Source organism: Rousettus aegyptiacus, unplaced genomic scaffold (genome assembly GCF_014176215.1).
Source record: "Rousettus aegyptiacus isolate mRouAeg1 unplaced genomic scaffold, mRouAeg1.p scaffold_m13_p_3, whole genome shotgun sequence".
In the NCBI taxonomy this organism is placed as follows: Eukaryota; Metazoa; Chordata; class Mammalia; order Chiroptera; family Pteropodidae; genus Rousettus; species Rousettus aegyptiacus.
This window is the reverse complement of record NW_023416306.1, coordinates 136124798-136152624: the sequence shown is the minus strand read 5'-3', so window position 1 is coordinate 136152624 and position 27827 is coordinate 136124798. Positions and strand designations below refer to the sequence as shown.

Genomic DNA, 27827 nt, shown 5'->3' with positions numbered 1-27827 from the left:
TGTTAATATTTGTTAATTTTTTAACCATTGCTCTTATTCTGAGAGTACTGTTTGCTTACCCCTTTCCTATCTGAAAGGAAAGAAGTAATAGAGCAAGATGTTAGGGTCAGCCTAGATGTTATCTTAATCTACTTTATGCTTAAGATTTAGTAAAAACTATAGTTTCTAAGGTAATTATCTTCTGTTAATGGATCTCTTCATCTTTAACTTTTGGAAGTAGTGCTCTTCTTACTATATTTATTGCTGTATAATAAACTCTCAATGTCCATGCTAGTAGGAAAAAATAGTAGCACCAATAACACGATAAAATGATGATATGCTGCTTAGTTCTCCATGCTAGTGGAGTAGTGATGCAGATAATTCAAGATCAGGTTTTTCTGTTCTGCTTTGGAATATACTAGCATATTGGTAAAGAGGGCTTGTCACACTTGAAGCTATATTTAGTAAGTTTATGGAATGTCTTAAGTTTTAGTCAACTGATAATGAGTCATTGACCTAATATGTTCAAATGACAGCAAATCTAGCTGGAGATTAAAAATTGATTGAAACCCAAGGTGATTAACAATTATGACATGGAATGTTTTTTTGAATAAAGTAAAATTATTAATATCTTTTATAAAATAACATTTTAATCTCTTATTTTTTACCTTCTCAGGGAGTATCATCAGACCCAAACTTTGTATTTCAGTGGAATCCTTTTGTTGATGGTGCAAATACTGGAAAGTAAGTTGTTTACTAATATAATAACTTTATTTTACTTGATCATGTAAGAGCAGTATTGGGGGAAGTGATTTATCTTGATAAGCTTTAATTTTCATTCTTAAAACAATTGTACTATGCCTCTTCTCAGTGTAAAGGCATCATGTGTTGATCCTTAAGGGTTTTGAGTTTTGTTTTTTAAGTTAGAATATAGTTTATGTAATATTAATATACTGAAAGATGAGCCACATGATGTCATGGGAAAAAATACTTTAGTAGGAATCAGAAAGCCACAATAATTTCATCTTCGCAATCTAGTTACTTCATATTCTAGACCTGTCTTCCCTCAGCAGTTAAGTGACAGGGATGGCCTAGCCGAGTTGTTCTAAACCTATTTGTGCACTGCACTGTCTAGAGAGCTTTTTGGAAATACAGATTTCTGGGCCCCCACATTAGGCCTATAAGCCACATCTGGCCCACTGCCTATTTTTTACACAGCCCACAAACTAGAATGGTGCTTACATTTTTTAATGATTGAAAGAAAATCAAAAGAACAGATGATATTTTGTTACATATGAAAATTATGCGAAGTTTAACTTTCAGTGTCCATAAGTGAAGGTATGTTGGAACACAGCCATGCTCATTAATTTATATATTCTCTATGGCTACTTTCACGCTACAACAAAAGCGTTAAGCAGTTATGACCATAGTATGGTTTGGAAAGCCTACAATATTTATCGTCTGGCCCTTTATAGAAAAAGTTTCCCAACCCTTTCTATAAAATAATAGTCTTTGGGACTGAATCTAAGAATCCTGAAGGCTTCCCAAGTGATTGCGGTGACTGTGATAAAAGTATGGAATCAGTAGGCTATATCAGCTATGTTCAAACTTTGATGTACCTGGAGGTTCACCTGGAGAGCTTGTTGAAATGCAGATTCTGATTAGGTAGATCTAGAAGTTAGATCTATCTAACTTTGTAAAAGTTTCCAGTTAATGCCAGTGTTGCTGGGTCTGCGGACACCACTTGGGCTAACAAAGGGCTTGATCATATGGCCATTTGAATCTGTGGTTCACTATGGGTTCCAACTCTAAAATTCTGACTCTGTTTTTTACTAAGTTTAATTTAGTTTTTATTACATATTAAGTGTAGCAAAGCATAACCATAAAGTAAAAAGTCTTTGTGTTTGTTCACTGTATAAAAATATCTATTTTATAGTTATACAATTTGACAGAATGAGGTCTTAGGTCTTCTGATAGATTTTAAAAATACCATGTACTGTGATCTAATTGTGTTTTCTGACTCTTGATTATAAAGATTTCAACACACATTGAATAATGTCTCTATTATGATCATTTATCACCATCTAAATTGCATTTTTGTCTTTCTATTAGATCGACCTCAAAACGGGCAGTACCACCTCCCCTACCTCCTAAGGTGAGCTACTTAAAGATTTTAAACAATAAATCCTAGTTTTTAAAAACAAAACAAAAATAAAAATAAATCCTTGTTTAAAAAATAATTAAATTTAAAAATAATTTTATTAAATTTATTCAAAACTATCTTAAATATATTTTTGATAAATATAATTGTCTTCAAGGGGGGTGTATGAATGTGTAAAATATATTAAAGGAGATTTCATAACAAATACAGTGTTTTAATAACTATTAGCAAAGACAAAAATAGGTTATTACTCATTTGAGAAAATACTTGGCTACTTGAAGAGGGGAGTTCGTCATTTACAAAATCCTCATTTACTACAATTTGACATTTCGGTGGTCATACTTCATTAAGCGAATTTCTTTGCTTGTTTCTAGATATTGAAATTTTATGCATTGTTTACATAATTTATTAGTTATAATTTATCATTTGGGAGTTAGGGTTGATTAAAAATCACATGGCAAATTCGTGGTTGTGTTGGGACAGTAACTCAGCTCTTGCTTACTTTGCTTACTTTGCCCAGTAAATTGAACTATATAAAGAAAGAAAAAAAAGCATATCCTCCTCCCCTTGAAGTCTTTGATGTATAAAGATAATGAAGTGTTACTGTTTTATATCCAAATTTATTGAAGTACTTTTGTGTCTTGTTATCACTAGCCAAGGATAAACAGTTACCCTGAAGATAACCTCCTAGATGAAGAAAAATCATCAACCATAAAACGTTGCCCTGATTCAGAGAACAGAGCTCCCCAAGTTCTCAGAAGACAGAGTAGCCCAAGTTGTGTTCCTGTAGCCGAGACATCCTCTATTGGTATGTCTAGCAGTATTAGCAGCCCTGGAGCTAGGTACTGTGATCTGGGTAAATAAATCAAAGTAAATACTGAGAAGAAAGCCATCTTGTTCATAATAAAGAATGTCTTTTTTTTTTTTAGTCAATCTTAGTGTTTAAAGCGTTGTGAAAATTCTTTAAAATGCCACATGGGTAGGCTATAGATTAAGTCCAATTCAATCCTAATTTGATCCTTCACTAAATATCTGGAAAGATGAATGGATGTTCCTGACTTCCAGAAGTTCATGATCTATAGCAGAAGTTCATGATCTATAGCAGAAGTTATACCCACATACACGTTAGATAAGACAAGTTTGTATAAGTGTCTCCTACAGTAATCGACTATATGTAATAAAGATGAGAGATTTCTGAGGGAGGTAAGGATTTAAGGACGAAAGGAGGTAGGCCTTGCAGAGTATTAAAGGGCTTGACGAGCCTTTAGTAGGACAAGGCAGTGCCTACAGGCACTCTTGGAGATCAAGAAAAAATGAACAAATAACACTGAAGCAGGAAAATATGAATTGTGTTGGAAATACAATCTAGTATGGGAGAAATGTGGGCTTTTAAAGGGTACTTACTGGGAAATAGAACTAAAAAAATATATTGAAGTTCAGTTAGGAGAGGCCCTGAATATCAACATCGATGTGTCAGATTTTATTTTTCTCACAATATGAAAAGACATTTGTTTTCTTGTGTTAAGACCACTGCTAAATATGCTATGCTACCACTATAGAACTCAGAGAAATGCCCCAAAGATACTTTAACTTGTATGACAGTAGTGAATATTTCCTAGTAAGAAATTATCCAAGTAGAAAACAAGTATTAAGGGAAAGGAAAAATTATTTTTCAAGGAAAGAACTTATTTGTATGGTCATTCAACTTTTAACCATGATTCTCTTTAGGAAATGGCGATGGTATTTCAAAACTGATGAGTGAAAATACAGAAGGGTCAGCACAAGCACCACAGTTACCACGAAAAAAGGACAAGCGAGATTTCCCTGTAGGTATAACAGGCATTTGGTAATTAGTTGTAACTAGTACTGTATTTATTATACAAGGAGCATAGTTCGTTTAATTAAAGAATTTGAATAACTGAATTTCTAAATGTATAAAGTTAGTACTAAGGTTTAAGAGGTCTTATATTGTTAAAATTATTTTTTCCCCATAGAAACCAGTCATCAATGGCCTCCCACCCACCCCAAAAGTGCTGGTAAGGAATATTTCTATGTGAACTACTTGCCAATTTTTATCTCTTTAGAAGCAGCAGAAGATTGTATATGTGCTATCAAATATCTTGCTCCAATGAAAGGAAAGATATATAAATACAAAGGCATTAAATGCATTTGGATGTACCTTATACCCAGATTTGAGCGAGTTGGGTTGAATTTGGAGTTTCACCTTTTATAAACACAGGCAGTTGGGTTTTCATATTAGCCTACAAAAGCCAATTTAATTTTAATGCGATGATATTAATAGTACTGTGTCCTCTTTGTTTTGTGAGTTAAATATCTTTCTTCCCCTGAAGCCATTTTCACACTGAACTATACACTATGAAAAAGAACAGGGAAGCTTATGTTAATTCTTGTCCTCTGGCCCTTCAGTAGAACTGATGTGTAAGGTGGTTTAGCCAATCATATGAATAGGATGCTTTATAAATTGTACCTTTTTATTCATGAAAAGTCTAATGTATGACTATTAGTCTTTTTGTATGTTATCACTATTAAGGATTTATACTGCAGTTATAAGCACCATAGTACTACTCAATAAAATCATTTGTTTCACATTATTAAGTGTTAATCCTAAACATAAGTAGTTACTTAAAATTCCTAGACGGTATCATTGATGTATATAGATGTTTTGATTAATTGGATATTTTTGTGCCAAAATGATTACACAAGGAAAGACTCTTGGTAGAAGGGATTAGATTACATCAAAATATGATTTTTTTTTTTTTGTAATGAAGCCATGAGTATATGCAAATAAGAGTCAGTTTAGTATTTCATAATAATCTTGGCTATTTTCTAAGTATATAATCTTATTTAATCAAATAAGTCATTTTTTTTTCTTTATAATTAAGATGGGAGCTTGTTTTTCCAAAGTTTTTGATGGTTGCCCTTTGAAAATTAATTGTGCAACATCCTGGATACATCCTGATACAAAAGGTAAAATTTTGAACTTTTATATCTCCAATAAAATATTTGTTTATCATAAAGGATATTTATGATCAGTGACCTTAGGTTGTTTATTTTAAAAAAATATGACTTAGAGACTAAAAATAGTGTAGGTATCTGCAGCAACCTAAGTAGGTAAGTAGAGTTTTGGTTTAAGGCATTAGAATTTAAAAGTGTACAGAAACTGTTCCCGAAATAAGGAGGCCAAGGAGACATCAGTTTCTGGTTAAAGGAGGAAACCAAAATGATATTACAACTGATTACAATCATAATTTGGATTTTCTTTTATATAAAAAGACATTACTAAGACAGTTGATAATTTCAATAAGTAAAGTCAGTAGATTAGATAATATTATCATTTCAGTGTTGATTTCCTGGTTTTGATCATGGTACTTTGGTTATATAAAACTTTTTTCTTTCTCTTTGAGACATAAGCACCGAAGTATTTAGAAGTAAAGAGACATTGTGCTTGTAACTTATCTGAAACAAAAAACAAAAAAGTTCAGAAGGCAAAAAAAATATGTGTATGGAGAGAGAAAAGATAAAGCCAAAGTAATAAATGTTAACACATGTGAAATCTGTGTGTGTGATATTCAGGAATTCTTTGTACTATTATAACTTTTATATAAGTCTAAAATGATGGCCAATACAATTTATTTTTAAAAATTTAGACTATATTTTTAAAGTGAGGAAGCAATACATAGAGGCAAAAATTTGGAATCAAATAGATCTGAGTTTGAATTCCTGCTCTGTCATTACTCTGACTCCAAAAGATACTTAACACCTCTGGTTCTCAATGCAATCATTTATAACAGACGAACTCTTAGTGCAACTCGCCTTATTGCAAGGAAGCAAGGAGCTTACCTGGGGGTCTGACGATTAGCAAGCAGAGGTTAGGCAATAGAGAGTGTTCACGAAATGTTTGTTTCCACTCGATATATTAATTCTTAATTCATTAATAAATTTTATTAATTGATATAAGGTCATATAAATTATCTGTTTTAAATGCCACTTATTACAAAGTCTACCAGAAAAAAATATTTTTAACAGTAAGGAAATGGTTTCTTGTGTGTTTGTAAATTTTCATTTAGATATAATTTTAGACTTACGGAGAAAAAAATAGTGCAAGAAACTCTTGTATACTCAAAATCATCCATTGCTTCTATTTTGCTCCCTTTGTTTTACTATTCTCTATGTGTACATTTTTTTGCTGAATCACTTGAGAATGAGTTGAAGACATGCTCCTCTTCTGCTTATACTTCAGCTCGTATTTCCTAGAAATAAGAATCATCTCTTATATAACCATAGTACAATTTTAAAGATCAGGAAATTTATCATTGATACAATACTATTCTTTGTTCTACACTCCTTTTTCCATATCACATTTAGCTACCATGTCTCCTTACTTCTTCATCAAGCTTTCTTTCTCTTGATCTTAACATTTTTGAGGCTACTTATTATTGTAGAATGTCCCTTTGTTGGCTTTGGCTAATGAGTCCTCATGCTCAGATCAGGTTATTTTAGCAGGAGTGTCTCTGAAGTGTTATCATGCTCATCTCAGTGCATCACATCAGGAGGCACATGGTATCAGCTTGTCCAAATACTAGTAATGTCAACATTGACCAATAGGTTAGGGTGGTGTTCACTAGCTTTCTCCTAGTAACTGTCGAGTTACCATTGTTCCCAATGAATAAGTAATTACTTAAATAATTAATTTACCAAACTAATCAATAAGTACTTAGTGTGGTGATATATTGAGACTATATTAAATATCCTCTTGAGCATCACACTTTCACCAACTAGTTTTAGCATCTGTTGACAATTCATTGACATCTTTTGACAATTTCTCTTCCCCATTTAGTTTTATCAGTTTGAACTTATGAATTCTTTTTCTATTTAGAGAGATACAATCTATCACTTGTTGTTTATTTTAGCACTTAAATTGTCAGAATCTTTGAGCAGTGGGCGCTCCTATGTTTGTTTGATATGTCCTTATCATTTTTTGAGCACTTCCTTACTATCTGGCACAGCAAGATTTCTAGGCTCATTTATACTTTCCTTGCCCCAGAATAGGAATCAGTTTTTTCTCTAAGAAGCCCTATGTTTTTGTTTTTGTTTTTAAGTGGAAAATAATATTTAGAAACCAAGATTTAGTGTGCTCATGATTTCTGGCACGTCATAATTTACAACTTCTACTTATAGTTTTTTGTACAAAGAGTATTTGAGATGTCTGGCAAAAATATATAGCTATAATAAAAACTCTTGAGATACAAAAATTATGTTCAAAAGGATTCTATAACAAGATAAAGCCAGAGTGAGTTAGTAACAAAGACTATATCTACTTTTAAAAATAAGATAAGAATTGGGGAAAGAGGTAAAGAAGGTGGCATGGATTTTAGAAAATAATTTTTCTTTGCATGGTTGGGTGGCTATGTAACCCTAATGCCATTAAAACATAGAGCCATTATTTTAGTGAATGATTTCAGAAAACGATAGTAAATTTTGGTGACTTCTCTCAACTATTTTAGATCAATACATTATTTTTGGAACCGAAGATGGTATTTATACATTGAATCTCAATGAACTACATGAGGCAACGATGGAACAGGTAGGAGTTTTAACTTAAAATTAGTTTGGATAAATTGAGTAAAAAAAAAATCTTAAATTTAAATCAATGTATATGGGCCTCAGTTTTAATTTTTATGATTTAAATATTTAAAGGGGTGAAATAATACTTTTTACATGTTCTTGTTAAAAGGTTTTTCTGTAAGATTTTGGTGATTTTCTGAAAAATAGAAAGTAGTTAGTTTTATACTGTTTCAGACTGTTAGAATCTGGAAGTTAAGGGGTAAGGGAATGAAAATTAGAGTTTTAATTATCTTTTTTTCTTTATAGTTATTTCCACGAAAATGTACTTGGCTCTATGTTATCAATAATACTTTAATGTCATTATCAGGTATGTATATGATAAAAATAATGTGGAAAATAAGTCATAGACTAGCAGAAAAATGAGATTTTAGTATGCATTGTTTTTAAATGTTATTTTTTGACTCCAGGTAACTATAGTATAGTAACTTTGAGACTTGCACATGCTTCTAGAAACTTTGAGAAGTGACCCTGTCTTCAATTTAGTTAGCACTTCTCAAACCTGCCCAGAGTCCAGACATCTGAGAAATGTCACAGCGATTGTCACCTGAAGCCATCTACTACCGCTCAGCTGCCCCCAGTGTCACTAACATCATTCCTGCCTTCTTTTGAGAATTAACAGTTGAAGGGAAAGAAGTAGAGGGTCTAACTGCTTTCTTTCTCTGTGATCTTGAACAAGCCACCCTCAGCCTCAGTTTTCTTTCTTTTTTTTTTTTTAATAATTTATTTATTTTTCAATTACAGTTGGCATACAACCTTATAGCAGTTTCAGGTGTACAACATAATGATTAGACACATAACTTACAAAGTGATCACCCCCATAAATCTAGTACCCATCTGACAAGATTCAGTTATTACACTATTAATGACCATATTCCTTATCTATACCTTACATCCCCATAACTATTTTGTAACTACCAGTTTGTACTTTTTAATCTCTTCCTCCCATTACCCACTCCTCAGTCCCCCCATCTCGCAGCCATCAAAACACTCTCTGTATCCGTGAGTGTTTCTGCCCGGCCTGTTCATTCACCTTGTTTTTTAGATCCCACATATAAGTGAAATCACATGGTACTTGTCCTTCTCCATCTGACCCAGCACAGTACCCTCCAGGTCCATCCATGTTGTCTATTTTCTTAATTGTAAAATGAGGATGGTAACAATAAACAGCCTCATGAGGTTGCTGTAAGGATTAGATATGATGATATCCAGAGTGCTTGGTAAACTCTGAAGACTGGTACAAATGTTTCCTGGTAGAATTCATGTTATTACGGGCCACATAATAACCATCTTAGACCAATGCTTTAAAGTCTTAAAAACAAATGGGTTCAAGAGGAAACTATTCTAATTTTGTTTTTATGATTTTCTTTTTATGGTTGTTGTTTGGGGTGGATTTGTGGGTGTTGTTTTAGTCTTTTTAAAAAAATTCTTACCCTACCAAAACTTATTTTTTTTACATTTTAGCTCTCAAGTGGTTACCTAGAGATTTATTACTTGCTTTCATTCTGATAGTAGAGTACAAGATAATTATTGGACGTGGTTCTATAGTGTAGCAGTTAGCATGTCTGCTTTACACGCAGAAGGTCCTGGGTTTGTGCCCCAGAGCAGCCAGGTTCTGTGGTCTGCGGCCATGCCACCCTGCACAAGCCCGATCTCTGATCTTGTGATAAGCAGCATCAGGCCTGGTTAATACTTGGATGGGAGACCACTTAGGAAGACCAGGTGCTGTAAGCATAAACAAATTTAAAAAAAAAAAGATAGTTATTTTGCCCTGTCCCTTACATAATTCTAATGCTATTAACTATTAAAATAGCACTATCACTTACTCAACTTTGAATAATTAAATAATTTCAGTATATCTAAAATTTTTTCAGTTATTTTGTTTGATACTCTGTCATGTTCTGTATCTCAGTAGATGATGTGAGGATTTTATCCCTGCTCTATTTACAGTACTATCATGCTCCTCAGTGTTAAGTGTACCTTTACGCTACTTATGCTTTTAAACCATCAGTGTTGATGACATTCTTACTTGCTGATACATAAATCATATGAATTGTGGCCTAATTTAAAAACTGTTATTTTCATAAGTTTAATTGTTTGTATGTATAGGTAACTTGAACTCTTCCATAACCATTGCCTAATGAGAGATTCTTTAGCAACTTACATATTTGAGTGGATGACTGTTTTCACAAAGAGCATGTTATTTGATCATGCATATACGGCTTCTGAAAAGCTGAGGTCCTCAAAAGAGCAGTTAAACTCTTTGATTTGAATTATGCTTCCCCCCAGTTTTTTTACTTTTACTTAACGCTATTATGTTATCGTTATTATGAAATATTAGTTATTATGAAAATAAATTTAAATTCAGTTCTGTTTCAGTTCTGTAAGATCACTTTCTTCCAACTTACTGCTTTTGCTTTTTTCCATACTCATACCTGTCTTTAGAAATAAGCTTAAGAACCACACAGTTATTTATGAAATAACTCCAGAAAAACAGAGGAAGGTTAATGTATAAATTATTTTTTTCTATACCATAGTAAAATAATCCATAAAACTGAATATAGATAGCAGAGCTTAATAGGAGAAAATGTTGTTCTGCATAAAGGTCTGTAGTTTCGTGGGCATGTGCACATACATGTACATGTGAGTTTAGCTGCCTAATTAGACAGAATGTTTCCATTCTAAAAAAAATACAGAGAATTATTTTGAGATGAAACAATATATTAAGTTTTCTAATACCAAAATGATAAATACTGTTTTGTGTTGTTATAGTACCATATCACGTATAATAAGGAGTCAGAAGATGTTTTCCATATGTCCCCATTCTTAACACAGCTATGATTTTGATTATATGGAAGTAATAGAATTACTTAATAATAGAATAATATTGCTGTTATCCTTGTATTATGGCATATAATATTAGTGTGCTTTACTTAGTATTTCAATCTGTTATAAAGACTTAATTCTCAATCACTTTTAATCTAAGGTAATTTGATAAATTATAGATAATAGATCTATCCCAGAAAATAATTTAATATAGTTTTATAGAATTTTCCATATTATACTAAAATAATCAGATGCACATCATTGTAACTCAGGTTATCATACAGCCATGAATGACAATTTCTTTTTCTTTCTGGCTTCATTAAAATTTGCATATATTCTGCCCAGATCATCTGTCAGTCAAAATATACCTAATTTGTGTTTTAAAAAACATAATTGTCTATTTTAAAATTCATTTTAATTATTATCATTCAATATTATTAACTTGCTTTTTTTGTTTGTGTTTTTCTATTTTGCTTGGCTTCTTGAACATCTCTGGACTCCTCATTTTAGAAGGTAATTATGTTTTCTTTTGCTTGAAACTTATATTTCTCTGCTGTATATGATTCTAATAAAAGTAACATGTTTCTCTTTTATAGGCAAAACCTTTCAACTCTACTCTCATAATCTTATAGCTTTGTTTGAACAAGCCAAAAAACCAGGATTAGCTGCCCATATTCAAACTCATAGGTTTCCAGACCGCATTCTACCAAGGTACAAAATATTTTGCTTCCGTAAGGGGAGAGAGGAGTTAGTGTTTATTTTTAAAACAGCCAGTATGCCTTGTCCACTAAAAAACTTCCTTTGTCTTAATTTTGAAAGATAGTTCATACTAAAATACATGTCATCTATATTTCGAAAGATTAGCGTTTCCTTGACTGTCCATGAGAATCACCTGTATAAGTTTTATAATACAGATCCCCAGGCTCTGCCTCAGTCCTATAAAATCAGATACTTCGGAGTCACAGTCCAAGACAGGGTTTTTTTTTAAGCTCTTTGACTGATTCTGATGTAACTGATTCACAGATCACTGTTTGGTTTCCAAACACTGCTGTAGAGTACATTTACATTGTCCTATGTTTTCAGAAAGTTCGCTTTAACCACAAAGATTCCTGATACTAAAGGCTGCCACAAATGTTGCATAGGTGAGTAAATGCTATTTCTCAAACTGGATGGTTAGCACTTTGAACATCTTTAAAATGGTGTCAAATGTCTTATAGCATCAAATCGGAAAGAAGTTAGGCTTTATATTTGTTTTTAATAAGGCGTTAAGGAGCCCTTGAAGCACAAGAATGTATAGAGGAACATGGCGTAAAAATGCTTGGAGATAATAGTCTTAATGCTTTCTCACAGCATAGCGTCCCTAGAGATTTTTAACCATAGTCCCTGAGGCTGTATCTCTGCTAATATACTAGTTTTCATATATTTAACACTTACCATTTATTTATTTAACAGTTACTGCTTAGTGTTTTATGAATATTATTATTACAGGAGCTTGGCCAACTATGAAGTTAAGGGAAACAGTTCACACAAGACCACCCTCAGGTTAAAAAATTCTCTAGAAGGACTCACAAAACTCAGTGAAAGTGGTTATATGCATGGTTATGGTTTATTACGGGGAAAGGATATAGATTAAAATCAGCCAGAGGAAGAACAGTGTAGGACAGAGTCAGGGAAAAGTACAGTGTAGAGTTTCTATTGTCCTCTCCCCATGGAGTAATGGACAGCATTATTTATCTGGCAGTGATTTGTGATAGTACATACAGAGCATTGCCAGCCAGGGAGGATTACTCCAGCATCATTGTCCAGAGTTTTTATTTGGGCTCCATCACACAGGCATAATTGATTGCCCACAGGGCTTATCTCAATATCCAGCCCCTGTAGGGGGCAACTGATACTGCATGACCCAAAGCCCCTACCTTAAATCACACCGTTGGTCTTTCTGGCATGACCATCCCCTACTTAGACTATCCAAAGTTGCCAACCCTCACCCTAATATATTATATTGTTAGACTATCCAGTGACTCAAAATCCCAGGCAAAATAAGACACTTCTATCAGCTATGACATTCCTGAGGCTTAGAGAGTACCTCCCAGAAGGGAGTACAAAGTCCAGACCTCTTGAGGGGGAAGGTTAAGTTCTGTACTACAATTATCTCACTTAACCCTAAAACGACCCATGATACTTGTTATGTCACTAGAGAGTAACAGAACTTGGGAACAGACCCAGTTCATGACTTCAGATCTTGTGCTCCTAATTTCTTGTTTATTCTTTTTAATCAGTGAGCTTATACATTGATTTTTATGATTCCACAGCATACTCTTTAGTTATGAGCAAATTTCATGAGCATTTTTCTAGGGAGAATCAGGTTCATATCTGTTACCAGATAGATTCCCAAGATCTATGACTCAAGGAAGGTCTAGAAGCTTATAATCTAAGCTATAAATTTATATTTAGATAGAGCTCACTGCAGATAACTACTTAATCCTTATTGATAGGAGTCAAATTGAGGAGAAGGGAAGACCAATATGAGTTTTTGTAGATTTGAGTCAAGGAAGTTACATTTTTAGTAAGATGTAAAATAGTTATTTTCACCTTTTCTTAAGTACACAGCTATTAACTACTATACCATAAATTAAATCATAGATTTCATTTGCTTCCTAGACCTTCTTGTCCAAATTATCTCTTTTGGTCAATTTACTTAAGAAGCAGCTTTTTAGATTGCATACTAGTGTAGGTGTTTTAGTGCTTAAAATACTGTTCTTGTAAAAAGTTCCTATGTTAAGAACCTAATATATTAAATATGTTTAGGAGTAAATGTATATAATTTAACTATAAGATAAGAAAGTAAGAAAGGGTAACAGAGCCAAAAAAAAAAAAGACATCATCTTTCCTTTTTCTACCTACTTTTTACATCCTGGTGAAGAGAAACAATAATTTTCCTTTATCAGCTAAATAATTGCTTTACATAGTTCTTCCATCCATGGAAGGTCATATTTCATTGCTTTTTGTTTTTTTCCCCATGTGTAGTAGCACTGCCTTTATAAAGAAAGCTGAGTTAGTTTTTAGGTGAATATAGCTTTTCACTAAGCTAATTACATTTTCATATAAAGGTATTCATTATTTTGAGTGTGTCTTTTATTTTATTTTCTTCCAGTCAGAAACCCTTATACAGGACATAAATACCTCTGTGGCGCTTTACAGTCTGGAATTGTTTTACTTCAGTGGTATGAGCCAATGCAGAAATTCATGTTGATAAAGGTATATATTACTTTCTTTACATTTTTCTTCTTTAGAAAACACTAGTGTGTAACTGAAGCTAAATTTTTAAGATTCTGTTGCTACTATCAAGGATTAGTATGTTTATAATTATTTATATGTCTTTATTTGGTTTAGGGATTTGTTTCCCGCGAGATTTCCTCTTTACCTTATGTCAGTAAACTTCCGGAAGTATCACAGCCATAAAGATCAATATGGCCAATTCTCTAAAATACATTTTTAGATAAAACTCATCCTTATGATCATTTCAGAGGTAGTCCTTTTTTGGAATTCAATCAAGAAAAAGCCTTTCCATTGACTTATTCAACAGCAGTATGACCAAAGAGATTGTTTCTAAATTATACTTGTTGTTTATTTTTTGCAGCACTTTGATTTTCCTTTGCCAAGCCCTTTGAATGTTTTTGAAATGCTGGTAATACCAGAACAAGAATACCCTATGGTGTGTGTAGCTATTAGCAAGGGCACCGAATCAAATCAGGTGGTTCAGTTTGAGACAATCAATTTGAACTCAGCATCTTCATGGTTTACAGAAATTGGCGCAGGTAAGTGTTTTTACCTTATGTTAAAATATTGATGCTTTTGCAGAATGGTTTCAACCACTGGTCAAGTTCAAGCAAAGACTTATAGGACATAGTTTCCCAATTAAGCCCAGAGGTGCCTGTGCCTATAGCTTGTGATCTCTATTGGCCTGAGGCAATTGGATACAAATTATTTTACCTAGGAAAATTTTAATTATTTCTGACATTTAAAGGTCTTAATTGTTCCGTGTTAATCTTTGACTTATTACATAAAAATTAAGTTTTAAAAATACTTTTCAAATATTACCAGCTTCTCAAGTGAAGAGATTTACTTTTTTCCTTTATCAATTCCCTCCATCCCCCCCCCCCACAAACACACACACACACACACACACACACACACTTCTTAGAGTCAATGAATTCAAGTGCTTTTGATGTGTGACCTGCAAGTTGTACCATTTAAAGATACAGGGACATATCTCAGTACTTTCTGAGAATGGTTTGTCAGCTTAGAATTTTATCAAAAGTGCCTTAGCGAAAGTTTTGAAAAGGCTGGGAAATTTATTCTCAAACTTTAAAATTAGAACAAGTCAATTATTTTTTAAATCTACATAATAAGTGAAATGAAGGAGGGGTCTTCATTTTGCTAATTTGCTGTTTGTTGTGTTAGGATATTATTTGATCATTTGTAACCCCAAGTTTATGAAGCCATTTTTACATATGAAGTCAAGCAAGCTTTAGTTATAACTATTTCATTACTGACCACTGTTACATTCCTTATCACCATGTGAAGAAGTCTGTTGTAAGTATCTTAAATTTGATGGTTCTTATTAAATATCTTTAGCTTTCAATCATTTATAGGCTAAATTACAAGAACTCTACAACCCAGCTAATGAAGTTAATGGAGAACCACTAATCTTACTTTCAGAATAAAAATCAGGATGAACTAGTGGTATCCTGATAAATGGTTAACAACAGGTTCTTGGGGTACAGAGAAGCCTGGTTTGTTAGCCGTTGTGTGTTTCTGTCATATAAATACTCCCACCACAGCCAATTTCAAACTACCAACCCGATGTCATCTAGTTCACAAAATTCCTGAAAATTTAATTCAGTACAAGCCAGTTACAGCGTGTACTAGACTATTTCACTCTTATGAACCAAGTCATAATTTCCAGTACAATAAAATGGGAATGTATTCTGTGTTCTACCGCCACCTGTACCCCACGTTTCTTTCTAATTTAATACTAGTTTAATACTTTTGGTTGAGTTATATGCATACCTTCCTAGTATAGCTAACAGAGGTGCAAATTACATTGTTTTATTATCATGAAATATAAACAGCCCAAATAGAAATGTATTCCTATTACGTAGTTACTGCCAAGTGTAAGGGTTATAGATCAATTTATTTAAAAATCAAAATAATTTCCAGCCGACAGCCCAACTTTTTTTTTTTTTTGCTGGTTAGTATATAATAGTAAAGAGGGAGTCATTTCATAATATTATCTAATGTGTGCTTGTAACTTTCTTTTGTACGATGTATTAGGAGGTTACAATGCTCAAGGCTAGACATTGAGTCCTCTTGTGAAATTTGGAGAGGGAAAGATGAGGGGTTTCTTATTGTTTGTTTTTTATGCCTAAGCAATACAGTTTCACCCACTTACAACATTTTTTAGACTAAAACTAAAGCAGTGGCAGAAATACTTCCTGAGGAGAGCCAGGACTCTGCCTGAGGGTACTCATCCAAATCACCCTCAAGCAAAGGTCATCCTTATTAGGCTTCTCCATTTTCACAAATGATTGTTAATCTTCCTCCCAGCTATGTTCATTGTTGAGGCCCTGCCTTGAATTGGCAACAATCCTAACAGTTAGAATGAACTCCTGTTCCAAGACTCTTAGTCCGATTTATTATTGCATATCTTTTATCTCCAAGGATGCGGCCTAGCATATCTTCAGCACTCAATATTTGTGGAATAAATACATGAACATAAATTTGCAGAGAAAAACTATTTTTGGAGTGTTGCCTGAGGGACCAACAGTTTATCAATCCTGTAGATCTGAATTTTTCACTATGTATGAGCTTTGGAAGTTTTCAAAAAGCACCTCAAAATAATATATATGTTTATGTTCAAATATATAGTTTTTAATGGGCAGATTCATGGTTTTACCAAAGAAAAGTAGTTAAGAATGACAGCTCTAAATAATCTAAAATCTTTTCTTAGATTCAGCTAGAACAATTATGCAATCAGTGCCTAAAACATTTTTAGTAAAACAAAAAATGTTTTGCAAAATATTATTACATCTATTAGCAGATGTTAAAAGAAACAGCCCTGCAAATATCAGCAAAGCTATGAAAAGTTGCTTCCTTCAAAGATATTGTTGACAATAATGTTATTTGTTATTCAATGTCCTCTTTAAAAAGTAACGCCCACCTACACACAACCCCCCCATACCCTCACCACCACGACGAAAATTTCTCTGATCACAGTTTCATTAATCCTTTTGCATTTTCTGAATTACTGTTTTTATCTCAGGGATGTCCCTAACTAATCTTGTTTCCATCATCCCATTGGCTACTGTAAAGTGCAGAGCAAAGTATAGTCATTGTATAGCATGCGTTTTACTTTCTTTCCCATATTTACCCTTTGCTTCATTTTATTTTTGTAACTCACCTTTCTAGAACTAGATATTAATTAACTGTAATATTGAACTTTTCTTAACTCAGTTAGTCATGCTTAAGACTTTACATTTGTTCTAAATTGACGTACATATATCTGAGAAGATAACAAACATATTATGAAATATAATTTCTGTGTTAAATTTCAAAGACCAATTTTAAGTCACAGGAAAAGTCAGAATTTGTGTTCTTTTCTAAGCTCCAGTTTTTAAAGGGTGTTGTTGTAACCTTGTTTTCTTTTTCCCTCCCAAGGCAGCCAACAGTTAGATTCCATTCATGTAACACAGTTGGAGAGAGATACCGTTTTAGTGTGTTTAGATAGTAAGTACTCTTTCAAAGTTTATTCCGTCATATTACTTGATATAACAGGTCTTTTCATGGAAGTGATTCTATTAAACTATAATTCAAAATTTTCTCTTTTTTCACTTTAAATGGCCCGTTTTATTGATGAAAAACCTAAATTGGCATAGGTGTAGTTAAATAGTAATGAATTGATTTGTCAGTACTATTTGTGACTTTTTTCTTTATTTGACCTTCTTGAGAACATTATATTAGAACAGTTTGCTATAACCTCGGGGTAAAATTATATATAAAACTCTTCTGTATAAAATTCTGTGTAAAACTATTCTGAGATTTTTTTTTTTCAAAACTCATTGTAATTAGTGAAAAAATAGAAGGTATACAGTCATGTACCGTTTAAAAACTGGAATACTAAATTCTGCAAAATGCATTGATAGGCAATTTTGTCATTGTGCAGACATCATAAAATGCACTTACACAAACCTAGATGGTATAGCCTACTACACATCTAGGCTCTATGACATAGCCTATTATTCCTAGGCTATAAGCTTGTACAGTGTGTACTATGCAACATGAGATTAAATCAAGCACAAGAGAAAATGATACAATCAAGAGACACCGTAAACATGAGATGAGTGTAGCTGCTGCCAGCATAATATGGCATGCTGTTTTACAGAAAATGGTTTTTTTAGTAAGTAGAAAGAGTAAAATAACAATAAAATGTATAGTAAATACATATACCACTAACGTAGTTATTTATTATTATCAAGTATAATGTACTATACATAGTTGTATGTGCTACACTTTTATGCGACTGGCAGCACAGTAGGTTTGTTTATTCTGCCATCACCATAAACATGTGAGTAATGTGTGGCACTATAGCATTATGATGGCTACATCTCTAGGCAAAAGGAATTTTTCAGCTCCATTATAATTTTATGGGACTGCCATCATATATGGGGTCTGCCATTGACCAAATCTTCATTATGTGGCACATAACTCTACTACTATGGTCTCTCAAGAGTCGTATAACATGAACTTTGGGATCGTATCAGAGCGAGGTTTTAATATACAGATAGATTTGACATCTTCATCTGCTAGCTATGATTCTGTTGATACAGGAAGAGATATTATTAACGGAAGTGTGTTATACTGTAAGCAGTAGAGAAGCAGGAAAAAACTTAATAGGTATTGTTTCAGTTTTACAAACAACGTACTCTGGTTCTTAAAACCTACCTTATTTTTATGCAGTGAATCCTGCAAGTTGAAATTCACCCAAACTTGGAATTATATTTGAAATTGGCAATTTTTGCCATGTTTGATTCATTCCAGAATTTTTTAAATTACTGAACCTTGCCCGTAAGTGTTCAGTGTGATTTTTTAAATTGTTCTGCTACTGAATTTGCCTGTGTTTCTGTCCTAATTTCTAATCTCTAAGGGTTCCTTAGTGGATCTACCTTATAAAAACATAAAGATCATCTAATATTATAGATAAGTAAACCAAAAACGAAAGTCATTCACCCATCATTCTTTTTTTAAGTATTTGATTGTTTGACTACCAATAAGATTGGACTGTTATTCAATTACCTGTGAATTTGATAAATTCTTTTTACCCAGACAAGTAGAAAGTTCTGTACTGATTAACCAAATAATTAGATAATCAGAATTTAATTTTAATAGTGTTAAAGCTTTAATGTTAAATCTTTAATACCTTCTGAGTCATCCAAGGAAAATAAATTGTGCTTAGCTTTCATTTTGATGATTTATGTATTTTATCAAAAAATGTTTTAAAACCTCTGATTAACTAAGCTTCCATTTCCCAGTTATTCAAGGTAAATGGAAAGTTGACTTTCTTGAATTTTTTTTTTTTTAAGGAATAGTGTCAGACTTCAAAAATGAGTTATCAACTACGTAGTATAAATTGGTTATAGTAAGCAGGAGTGGAGCTTGAAATTACAAATCATGTTAGATGAGAAGGCAGTGCAGAAAGAAAAGCTATCTTCCAAGTCCGAGTTAAGATGTTTATATTAAAAAACAAATAGATGAAAGGGAAATAGAATTATGTATAGTCCTATCCCAGAGTTTACTTACAAAGAACTGGTGACTCTCGTGAGCTATTTGTTGCCCCTCTGTACAGTAGTTCTCAGTACTAAAGTTATGACAGCAAATATTTCTTATCATACGTTATTCAGTTCTCATTGTACCAACCTAGCCACTTTTTAAAAAATATTGTACTTTTTAAAAAATGAGAACGTAGCTATTCAATATATACTATATAAAGAAAAAAAATAGCAGTGGAATCGCCATTTACTAAAGGAGGAACTCATTCTATATGTTATAAAACATATTAATGATATTTTTCCACTGTGCATGCTTGAATCAAGATAAATGGTTGAACTTTATTAAAAATATTGTTCTTTATCCATGTAAAATCCATATATCAAGTTATATGTATTTTAACAGATTTGAATTTCCAGTCTTGACATGTTTTTTCTTTTTTTTTTTTTTTTTTGAGAATTTGTAAAAATTGTTAATCTACAAGGAAAATTAAAATCAAGTAAGAAACTGGCCTCTGAGCTAACTTTTGATTTTCGCATTGAATCTGTAGGTAAGTCCTTTTTTGAAATAATGCTATCAGAATACTTGGTTTTTTGTTCATTCTGTACCTAGGGTTGTCTAGCACTGTCTCATAAAAGTTTCTGTAATATAGAAATGTTCTCTGTGCTCATAAATGCAGTAGTCATTAACCATACCTATTAAATACTTGTGCTGTATTTTAGTTTTCATTTTTTAAATTAATTTAAATTTTAATGTAAATAGCCACATGTGGCTTGTTGCTATCTATTGGACAGTACAGGTCTAGATCATAATAAATCTTTTATTATTGTTCCCTGAATATTTAAGACTTGCTATCATTTTTTAAATTTCTGTTTATTATTCCCTTTGCTGCATCAAGTGAATTATACTTCTTTCAATTCTTTCTAAATCGTGAAGGTATTTGTGTGATATGATTAATGATATTAGATATGCTGTAGTCCTTTGTTGGTAAAATTCTGCTTGGTGTATGTCGAAGGTTATTGCATTTAGGCCTATTTCTTTGTAAGTAACTACTTTTCTACAGGACTTGGAAATTAATGTGCCATTTTAATTTGCTTCCTTGTCAATGGGTGTTTTACTCTTTAACACTCATCGATGTTAAAGTAAAAAGTAAAGTATTGTATTTTGTTATTGTTTGCATCCTCGTTGATTATATGTCAGTATTTTTCCCTAGGCGTGATAGAAAAGTATAGAATTAAATGTATATATACTTTTAAATACGTGTTTCTCATTATTTAGACAGTTTTTTCTAATTTTAATATTTTAATAGTTTCTCAACTGGAGTTTTGCCCTGTCGCAAAATACGTTCACCCCTCTGTGTAAAATTTTACATAGAATAATTGCTTACAATTGCAAGATCTAATTTATTGAAGCAGAAAACCTAAACCTTCTGTAGCTGCCAGGACAAAAGGAACTTTGGAACTAGTTTCTTCTTTTACTTCTTTATGTCCTGGTTTTTGCATGCCAGTTTCTAAGATTTAATATTTTCAGTAGAGATTCTGCCATTAAGATCTTTAGTTCCTCTTCATTTAAACTGAAACACACTGGTACTTCAGCTTTTTCTTACGTGCCAATTTTTATAGGGGATTTTAATTTTTACACAAAAGTTTGTTCTTTCTAGGCTACCATCTCTCCTTGCCATTGAACCTTGGAAAAATTACAAGGCTCCTCCTGGGTAAAAAGAGTCCCTTTAAATAACCTTTTAAAAATAAAATGAGTAACTGGGTTTTGTATTCATTCCAGTTTGTGAAACTCATGTGATACTGTTATTGTAAAATACTTTTATTTTTATTGAGCAAAATTATGTTTTGAAGACATTCTTAACTTTTGTTTACTGAGTCAGTATTCTAGTAAAAAATATAGCAATTCTCAATCGCTTTCCCACTTAACCTTTACTAGCATAGGGCATATGGCTAACTCTGCAGCAATCAAATGCGTCCTCTCCCTCATTCTTTCTTCCTTACTCACTGCACTTTAATTACTTGAGCCCCTTGCCAGGAAGGGCCCAGAGGGTCTAAAATGTGCCATTTTAGAGGGGCTCTGGCATGCCATGTAGGGCCATACTGTAGGATCATTGTTGCTCCCGAAATCCGAAGCTATTATGAAAGTGGTCAAACTTGACTCAAATCTGTGAATCCACATGTGAGCATTGGGGTCTGCAGGCAGGGCAAAGGCCCAGGGAGGGATGCACTAGATGTCCAAGGAAGCTGGAGCTTGGGACTGCAGCATGAGTGCTATAATTGAGAGCCCCTCTGAATAAGAATTGGCTCTAAGATTATAAATATTCAGTGTGTGGTTAAATTTTAGATTGTGAGATAGGTTTTTTTTTTCCACTTTGTAACAGGGAAAGTATGAACATAAATAAAAGATGCTTTCTTAATAGCTGTTTCTAATTATATGATGATATTTAAATAACAATGTTTTTATCCAAAAATCCAATTGTGTATGTTATTATTTTATTTACCTAAGACAAAAGATAGTATATGAAAGAAATATTAATATGCTGATACCAACTCATCAGGAGTTAACCTATCTTTAAATAAATGCCTTTTGTATATATCTTTATGTCTTTGAAAACTTGCATGACCCTGCCTCAATAAATTATTTGAACTTAGGCATGGCTTAGCCACAAAAATGTTGGGAACTAATGGTCTAGACAGTGGAATTTTGCACCAAGCACTTGGGCAACCTTACATTATCATTTATTAAAAACAGTTAAGGAAAATGTGTAATGAATCACTCTGTGCTTTATTTTAGTTTCAGTTCTCCCTTATCTTTTTTAGTATGCCTTCAAGACAGTGTGTTAGCTTTCTGGAAACATGGAATGCAGGGTAAAAGCTTCAAATCAGATGAGGTAAGGTTTCTCAAATTACCTTCAGTGATTCTTACAAAAGATTTTAAATGTTGAAATGTTTATTTTTCTCTGAATGCACATTACTGTGTTTAGTCTCTTTAATGATATGAACTGGTAGAGCAAAATTGCCAGTATTATTCCATCAGATGTTCAGTTTTTTATTTATTGTGTAATTCTCAGTGGCCACAAGGAATTGTCAAACATGAGTTTACATAATTCTTTTAATTTGTAATTTGTAGATATAGTTGCTAAACTTGCCTAAATTTAATAAGCCTTTTCCATCACCTAGAAATGTATAACTTCTTTTAAAATATTGTATTTAAAATTCTAAATTACTGTGTATTGGATAACAGGACTAAGGAAAATCTAAGAAAATTATTTTAGTATATGTGTTACTGAAACGAGCACAAACCCTTAAGAAAATTAACTCATTCAGTAAATATTTGAGTACTAACAACATGTAAGATATTATTATTATAGTACCATAAGGCATAATGAAGTATGATTATAAATAATTTCAAGCCCTTATAACTGTGTTCTTGGCACTTTACAAATATTAGCTTATTTAAGGCTAATAATCCAGTGATGTTAGGTACTATTCAGATTCCTATTTTTATAGGCAGAGTAGTTAAGTAACTTGCCCATAGCTAGGTAGGAGGATTTGAAGAGTTTCCAAAAATCACTTTTAGCTGAGATAATCAGGATGCAGAAGATAGAACTTGGGCTCCCACCTTGAGAGATGAGTCCTAATAGTTAAGACAATACTAACAGAGACATTTCTGTGTAATTTTTGTATACAATGGCCTTACAAACTTGTGGACTTACTTTCAAGCTTAAAGTTGTCTCTCTGAATTACCTTTAGTTTTATTCATACTCTTACTCATATGTAACTGAATGTTTCTATCTCTTACATGAATGAGGAATTAGAAAGCTTCCAAGGGAAGATGACATAAATCTACTGTCTTTAAATATATCATTTTATCTAGTTATTGGCCCAGGTCACTAAGTGTCACCAGGTCCCTGCAGAAAACAAGTGACTGAGTGAGGAATGTAAGAAGGAGAGGGGCAAAAAGCCAACAAGGGCACATTAATAAACTGGTTCCCACTATGGGCAACCAGACCTTAATCCCGTGCCGACTGCTGAGGGATAGTATAGAACACACCTCAGAACTGATTCATTTGAAGGTGAGGAATCTAATTTATAAACCAGCTGTTATCCCTGTTGGTTAATGGCTGCCCCCAGGGATGTAAACTTTGCACGCTTTGGTGTGTAGTGCCTGCGCATGGCTGAGTGCCTTCCACAGCTTTGGAGAAGACAGCAGAGGGACATTGGCACATGGGACGTCCATCACAGCTGTGCTGAAATCTATGCTGTGATAGGAAGAAAAGAGCGAGGACTCTGCAGACCAGCAAACCTGTGTTCAAGTCTTGGGTCTACCAATTCTTTGACCTTAAGCAAGTTACTTAACCTCTCTGAGCTTTAGTTTTTTTCTCCAGCAATAAGGGAATCATAATACGTACCACAAATAATAATTCTGAGGAAAGTACCTGACTCATAACAGGTGTTGCATAAATGTTGTTTTATTTTTATTAATAGACAGTCAAAAAATACTTCTTCCTGAAATTTATTGTATTTGAGGCATTAACTATCAGAAATTATCACTCTATTTAATAATTACTCTATCTAAATGATTTTTCAATTATTACTTAAATAATACTAAGGTATCACTGATAGGTATTTTCTCTCATAGGTTACCCAGGAGATTTCAGATGAAACAAGAGTTTTCCGCTTATTAGGATCAGACAGGTAATAGTGTGATTGTCGTAATTACCAAAGGTGTTTGGTGGTTGTGTTGTTAATTATGCTGTCAGCTCATGATTGTGTTTCAAACAGAACTCTTAGAAGGTTTTTCAGCATCTTTGAGAAATTTCCCTGTACCTTCATTGAGAGAGAGAATATTTTAGTCAATTAAGCAGTCTTTTGAGGAGCATCATTCTAGAGATGGTGATTGGTGATACTCAGCCAAGACAAAATGTGTTAACATAGGTGTTTATATCCCTAGTACCATGACATATTTCAGGTTCCTTTGTTTTCATCATTTCTTTCTAGCATGTTACCTACCTTCTATTAACTGTTACTATTTAAATCCAACAAAATATACACCTCCTTACATTTGCTTTCATATCAGAATATTTTCAACTCGGTTTCTGATATCAGTCTAAATTAGAGGGAATTATGTCTCTGTGATAAAAATGAAAGACAGATTCCAACCCATGCCATTTTATGAAAATATTTAGTAGCTTTTGTTCCCCAAAATTTATATCACCTACCTCTACAGCTAATAAAATACCCATTCCTTCCTATTTTTTCACCGAAAGTTATTGCTGCAACAATTGTCTATAGTAATATCCATTAGTCCCAAGGCAAGGATTGAGAACCTCTGGTCTTCAAATTCATTATAGTCACAAAGTAAGTAATTGCTTAAATATTAGACACTTAAGGAAGGGAGGTGGTGTGGAGTTAGGACCCCATAAAAATTGTAAGAAGACATTTGTAAGGAGAAAAGAGGTTTTTTGAAAAATGGCAGCTACCTTAGTGAATAGGAAAGGTAAGCCCACAGAGCATGGCAACTTAGTAACTAGTCCTGCAAAAGAGAAAGGATTGAGGATCACCTGGGTAAAGACCCTAGAATAGGAGGGTCTTTACTTCTCCATGAAGGGCAGACAAAAAAATTGTGGATCATCCAGTGATCCTGGCACAAAAAGCACTTTAACAAGTCATAGTATGAGAGAGTTCTGCTTAATAGAGGATAGGTGTCAGAAGCCATTTCTCGTAGTTATTTGTTTCCTTCCATTCCTACCTCCAGAATTTTCTCCTTCAACTATTTTCTTTTTCTTTCTCTGTTCTCTGTCATGATCGGCCCCCAAAACTACTGTTTTTTTAGATCATTGCCTTGTTCTGGTTTTCTTACTTGGGCATCTTCTTGATTTAAGATATATGCCTTAACCAAAGTTTTTATTTTCTCTTAATTTTTAAAGTGGTTTTAAATTTTCTATTGTTTAAATAGAGATATTTATATCTAGAAGACAAACCTTAAGTACGTCAAAATATTAATGGTTAACCGTGGGCAGTGGGCAGTTATATTATAGGTATTTTTATTTTCCCCTTCTTTTCTGTAATATATAATATAAAGTATAAACTACTTTATTGTTTTCATTACAAAAGTAATAATATGCTAGTTGTAGAAAATTCATATGCTAGAAAAAAAGATGCAATTTATGTATTTATACAATTTTGCCTTCTAGACTTTTTTCTCTGCATGGGTATATTATTTTTTATTCTGTTCTCATGCCCATCAACTACAGTGTTAATCCTATGGTATAGCGCTCTACTGATTTTTCTTCATTTGGTCCTTCGAACTCCTTCCCTGCCCATGTTCCATGGACAATGGACATAGGCCCCATTTCATAGTTTAACTATTTTTTTTTTCAAATACCTTGAAGAACGATTTATATGCGTGTCTCTTAGGAATCCTGTTTTATTCTCTCAGTTCTTCTTCTACCTTCTTGTTGGTGTATATTCGAAAGCTTTTTATACCTTTCGTTGGTATATATGAGTAAGCCAATTTGTTTTTCGATGGAATAAGACAGCGAGACTGTCCTGGGATGTTTTCAATGTTTTATGTTTATCAACTCATCAGTTCTTCGGCAGTTTTGTTTTTAAGCCATGAAGTGTAAAGCTGTGATCTTTATGTAATCTTATGAGAATGTGAGCAATGATATTCATTCCTGGTTTGCTGTCAGTATTTGAAGCATGGAGTCTCTGGTTTTTCTCTTACATAAACCTTTTCTTTTGGTTTAATTGCAGGGTTGTCGTTTTGGAAAGTAGGCCAACAGAAAATCCTACTGCACACAGCAATCTCTACATTTTGGCAGGACATGAAAATAGTTACTAAGCAACAGAAACTGATCTGAAATGACAGGAAAATGAATATACTCCATTGAAAGCAAAAATGTCTTAAGGAAATTCAGTATAAACTACACTATTATTTGCTTTAATTGTTATGGGTTATATCTCAAATGATCTGTACTTTAAGGTAGAATTCAATATTTTCTGTAGCTGGAAACAGCTATTTTATCTCTTGCCACTGTGTGGTGGTTATATCAAGTTTGCTTAATAAAAGCTATGAGATAAATAGTCCTTATAGTTCCAGGAAATACAGTCTTTAAAAAAAAATGTTTGTAACAAGGGTGCCATGATATTTTTAAGTAACAACTCACATGATTATCTTCAAAGAGATAAATTTAGTGACAATTTTCTCATTTTATACCATGTTTTATTCTTTTTTAATGAACATAATTTGATAAAGAAATTATCAAATAAGCCTATCACTTTTACTTTGGCCATTCTGTATGTTTTTGTAAAATAGAATATTTAATCTTTATTTATTAATCTCTTGCTGGAGTGGTGTAATGTATCTAACTTTTAGCAAAGGAGGGTTGCAGAGCAGCTTAAATTTTTTTTATAATGTATAAAAATTTTGTTTACCTTTTAAGAGTAGTACTTTAAAGGGTTAAAGACATTTGTGTTTGGAGGTTCAGTACATACATACAATTTTGTTTAACACAAGTATTTTATAATACAATATTATCCGGAATTGCCTTAAAGGGAGTTTTGTGTTTTCAACTACGAATAGTTTTAGGGAGTTATACAGAAAATATTGATGATGGTTGAAATATTGTTAGAAGAGGTGTCTAGGTGTGACTACCATGTGTATGTATTCTTGACAAGCAGTATAATATACCTGTGATTCTTTTTTACATTAGGGATAATGCATAAAAAATTAATCTTCATATATATTATTATCCCTAATGTGGGGGGGGGAGTGTTTAGCTGCCCACAGTATGTATTTTACTCATACCATACCAGAGGGGGAACTGTAAAGCAGCTACACGTGTAATCTTGGGGTTTTCACTTACGTAGGTATTCATTTTGAGTAGGTTTAAGAAAAAAAATTTTAATGAAATTGAATTCCTGATGGATAGTATAAATATTATAAAACCAGTATTCTAAAAATAAGAAAGACTAAAGCCATTTTTGAGTTTGCTTCTCTTTTGCTATTGTTAGTATTCAAATTAAAGTGTCACACTGGTAGCTGTTGCCTGAATGCCTTTATGAGAACAGTTAGTTAGCATTGAGCTGATGAACAAGATGGTTAGCAATAGCAAACTATAGATTCATTTTGAGCAGTAACTTAAGAGGAAAAGAGTGTAACCTTCTCAATTTGGTCTTTAGCAGTTCTGTAAAATAGGTAGTATCATCATCTCCATTTTTCAGATGAGGAAATAAGGGATTAACAAGGTTAAGAAACTTACCCAATTCACACAGCAAGTTAGTGGTTGAGCCAGACCATGAGTCTTGTGACTCTATTCTTTTCACTATGCAATATGCAGACAATAAAATGTTATGCAAATAAAGTATTGTCCTTTAAAAACGTA

At 32.9% G+C, this 27827-nt stretch overlaps 1 protein-coding gene across 2 annotated transcripts in view; it reads left to right on the top strand.

Annotated features, from left to right (window-relative positions):
• The window catches only part of MAP4K5 (mitogen-activated protein kinase kinase kinase kinase 5), a 90991-nt gene extending 63164 nt beyond the window's left edge, over positions 1-27827 (top strand). For both annotated transcript variants that reach the window (XM_016145789.2, XM_016145788.2), the window contains exons 16-33: positions 656-723; positions 2092-2134; positions 2795-2948; positions 3869-3966; positions 4135-4176; positions 5044-5128; positions 7666-7745; positions 8033-8093; positions 9364-9366; positions 11206-11320; positions 11693-11751; positions 13764-13867; positions 14250-14427; positions 17330-17398; positions 19893-19985; positions 22258-22328; positions 24080-24135; positions 26197-27827. In XM_016145789.2, the coding sequence (XP_016001275.1) occupies positions 656-723; positions 2092-2134; positions 2795-2948; positions 3869-3966; positions 4135-4176; positions 5044-5128; positions 7666-7745; positions 8033-8093; positions 9364-9366; positions 11206-11320; positions 11693-11751; positions 13764-13867; positions 14250-14427; positions 17330-17398; positions 19893-19985; positions 22258-22328; positions 24080-24135; positions 26197-26284 (1467 nt within the window). In that variant the 3' untranslated portion in view covers positions 26285-27827. The remainder of the gene's footprint in view (positions 1-655; positions 724-2091; positions 2135-2794; positions 2949-3868; positions 3967-4134; positions 4177-5043; positions 5129-7665; positions 7746-8032; positions 8094-9363; positions 9367-11205; positions 11321-11692; positions 11752-13763; positions 13868-14249; positions 14428-17329; positions 17399-19892; positions 19986-22257; positions 22329-24079; positions 24136-26196) is intronic.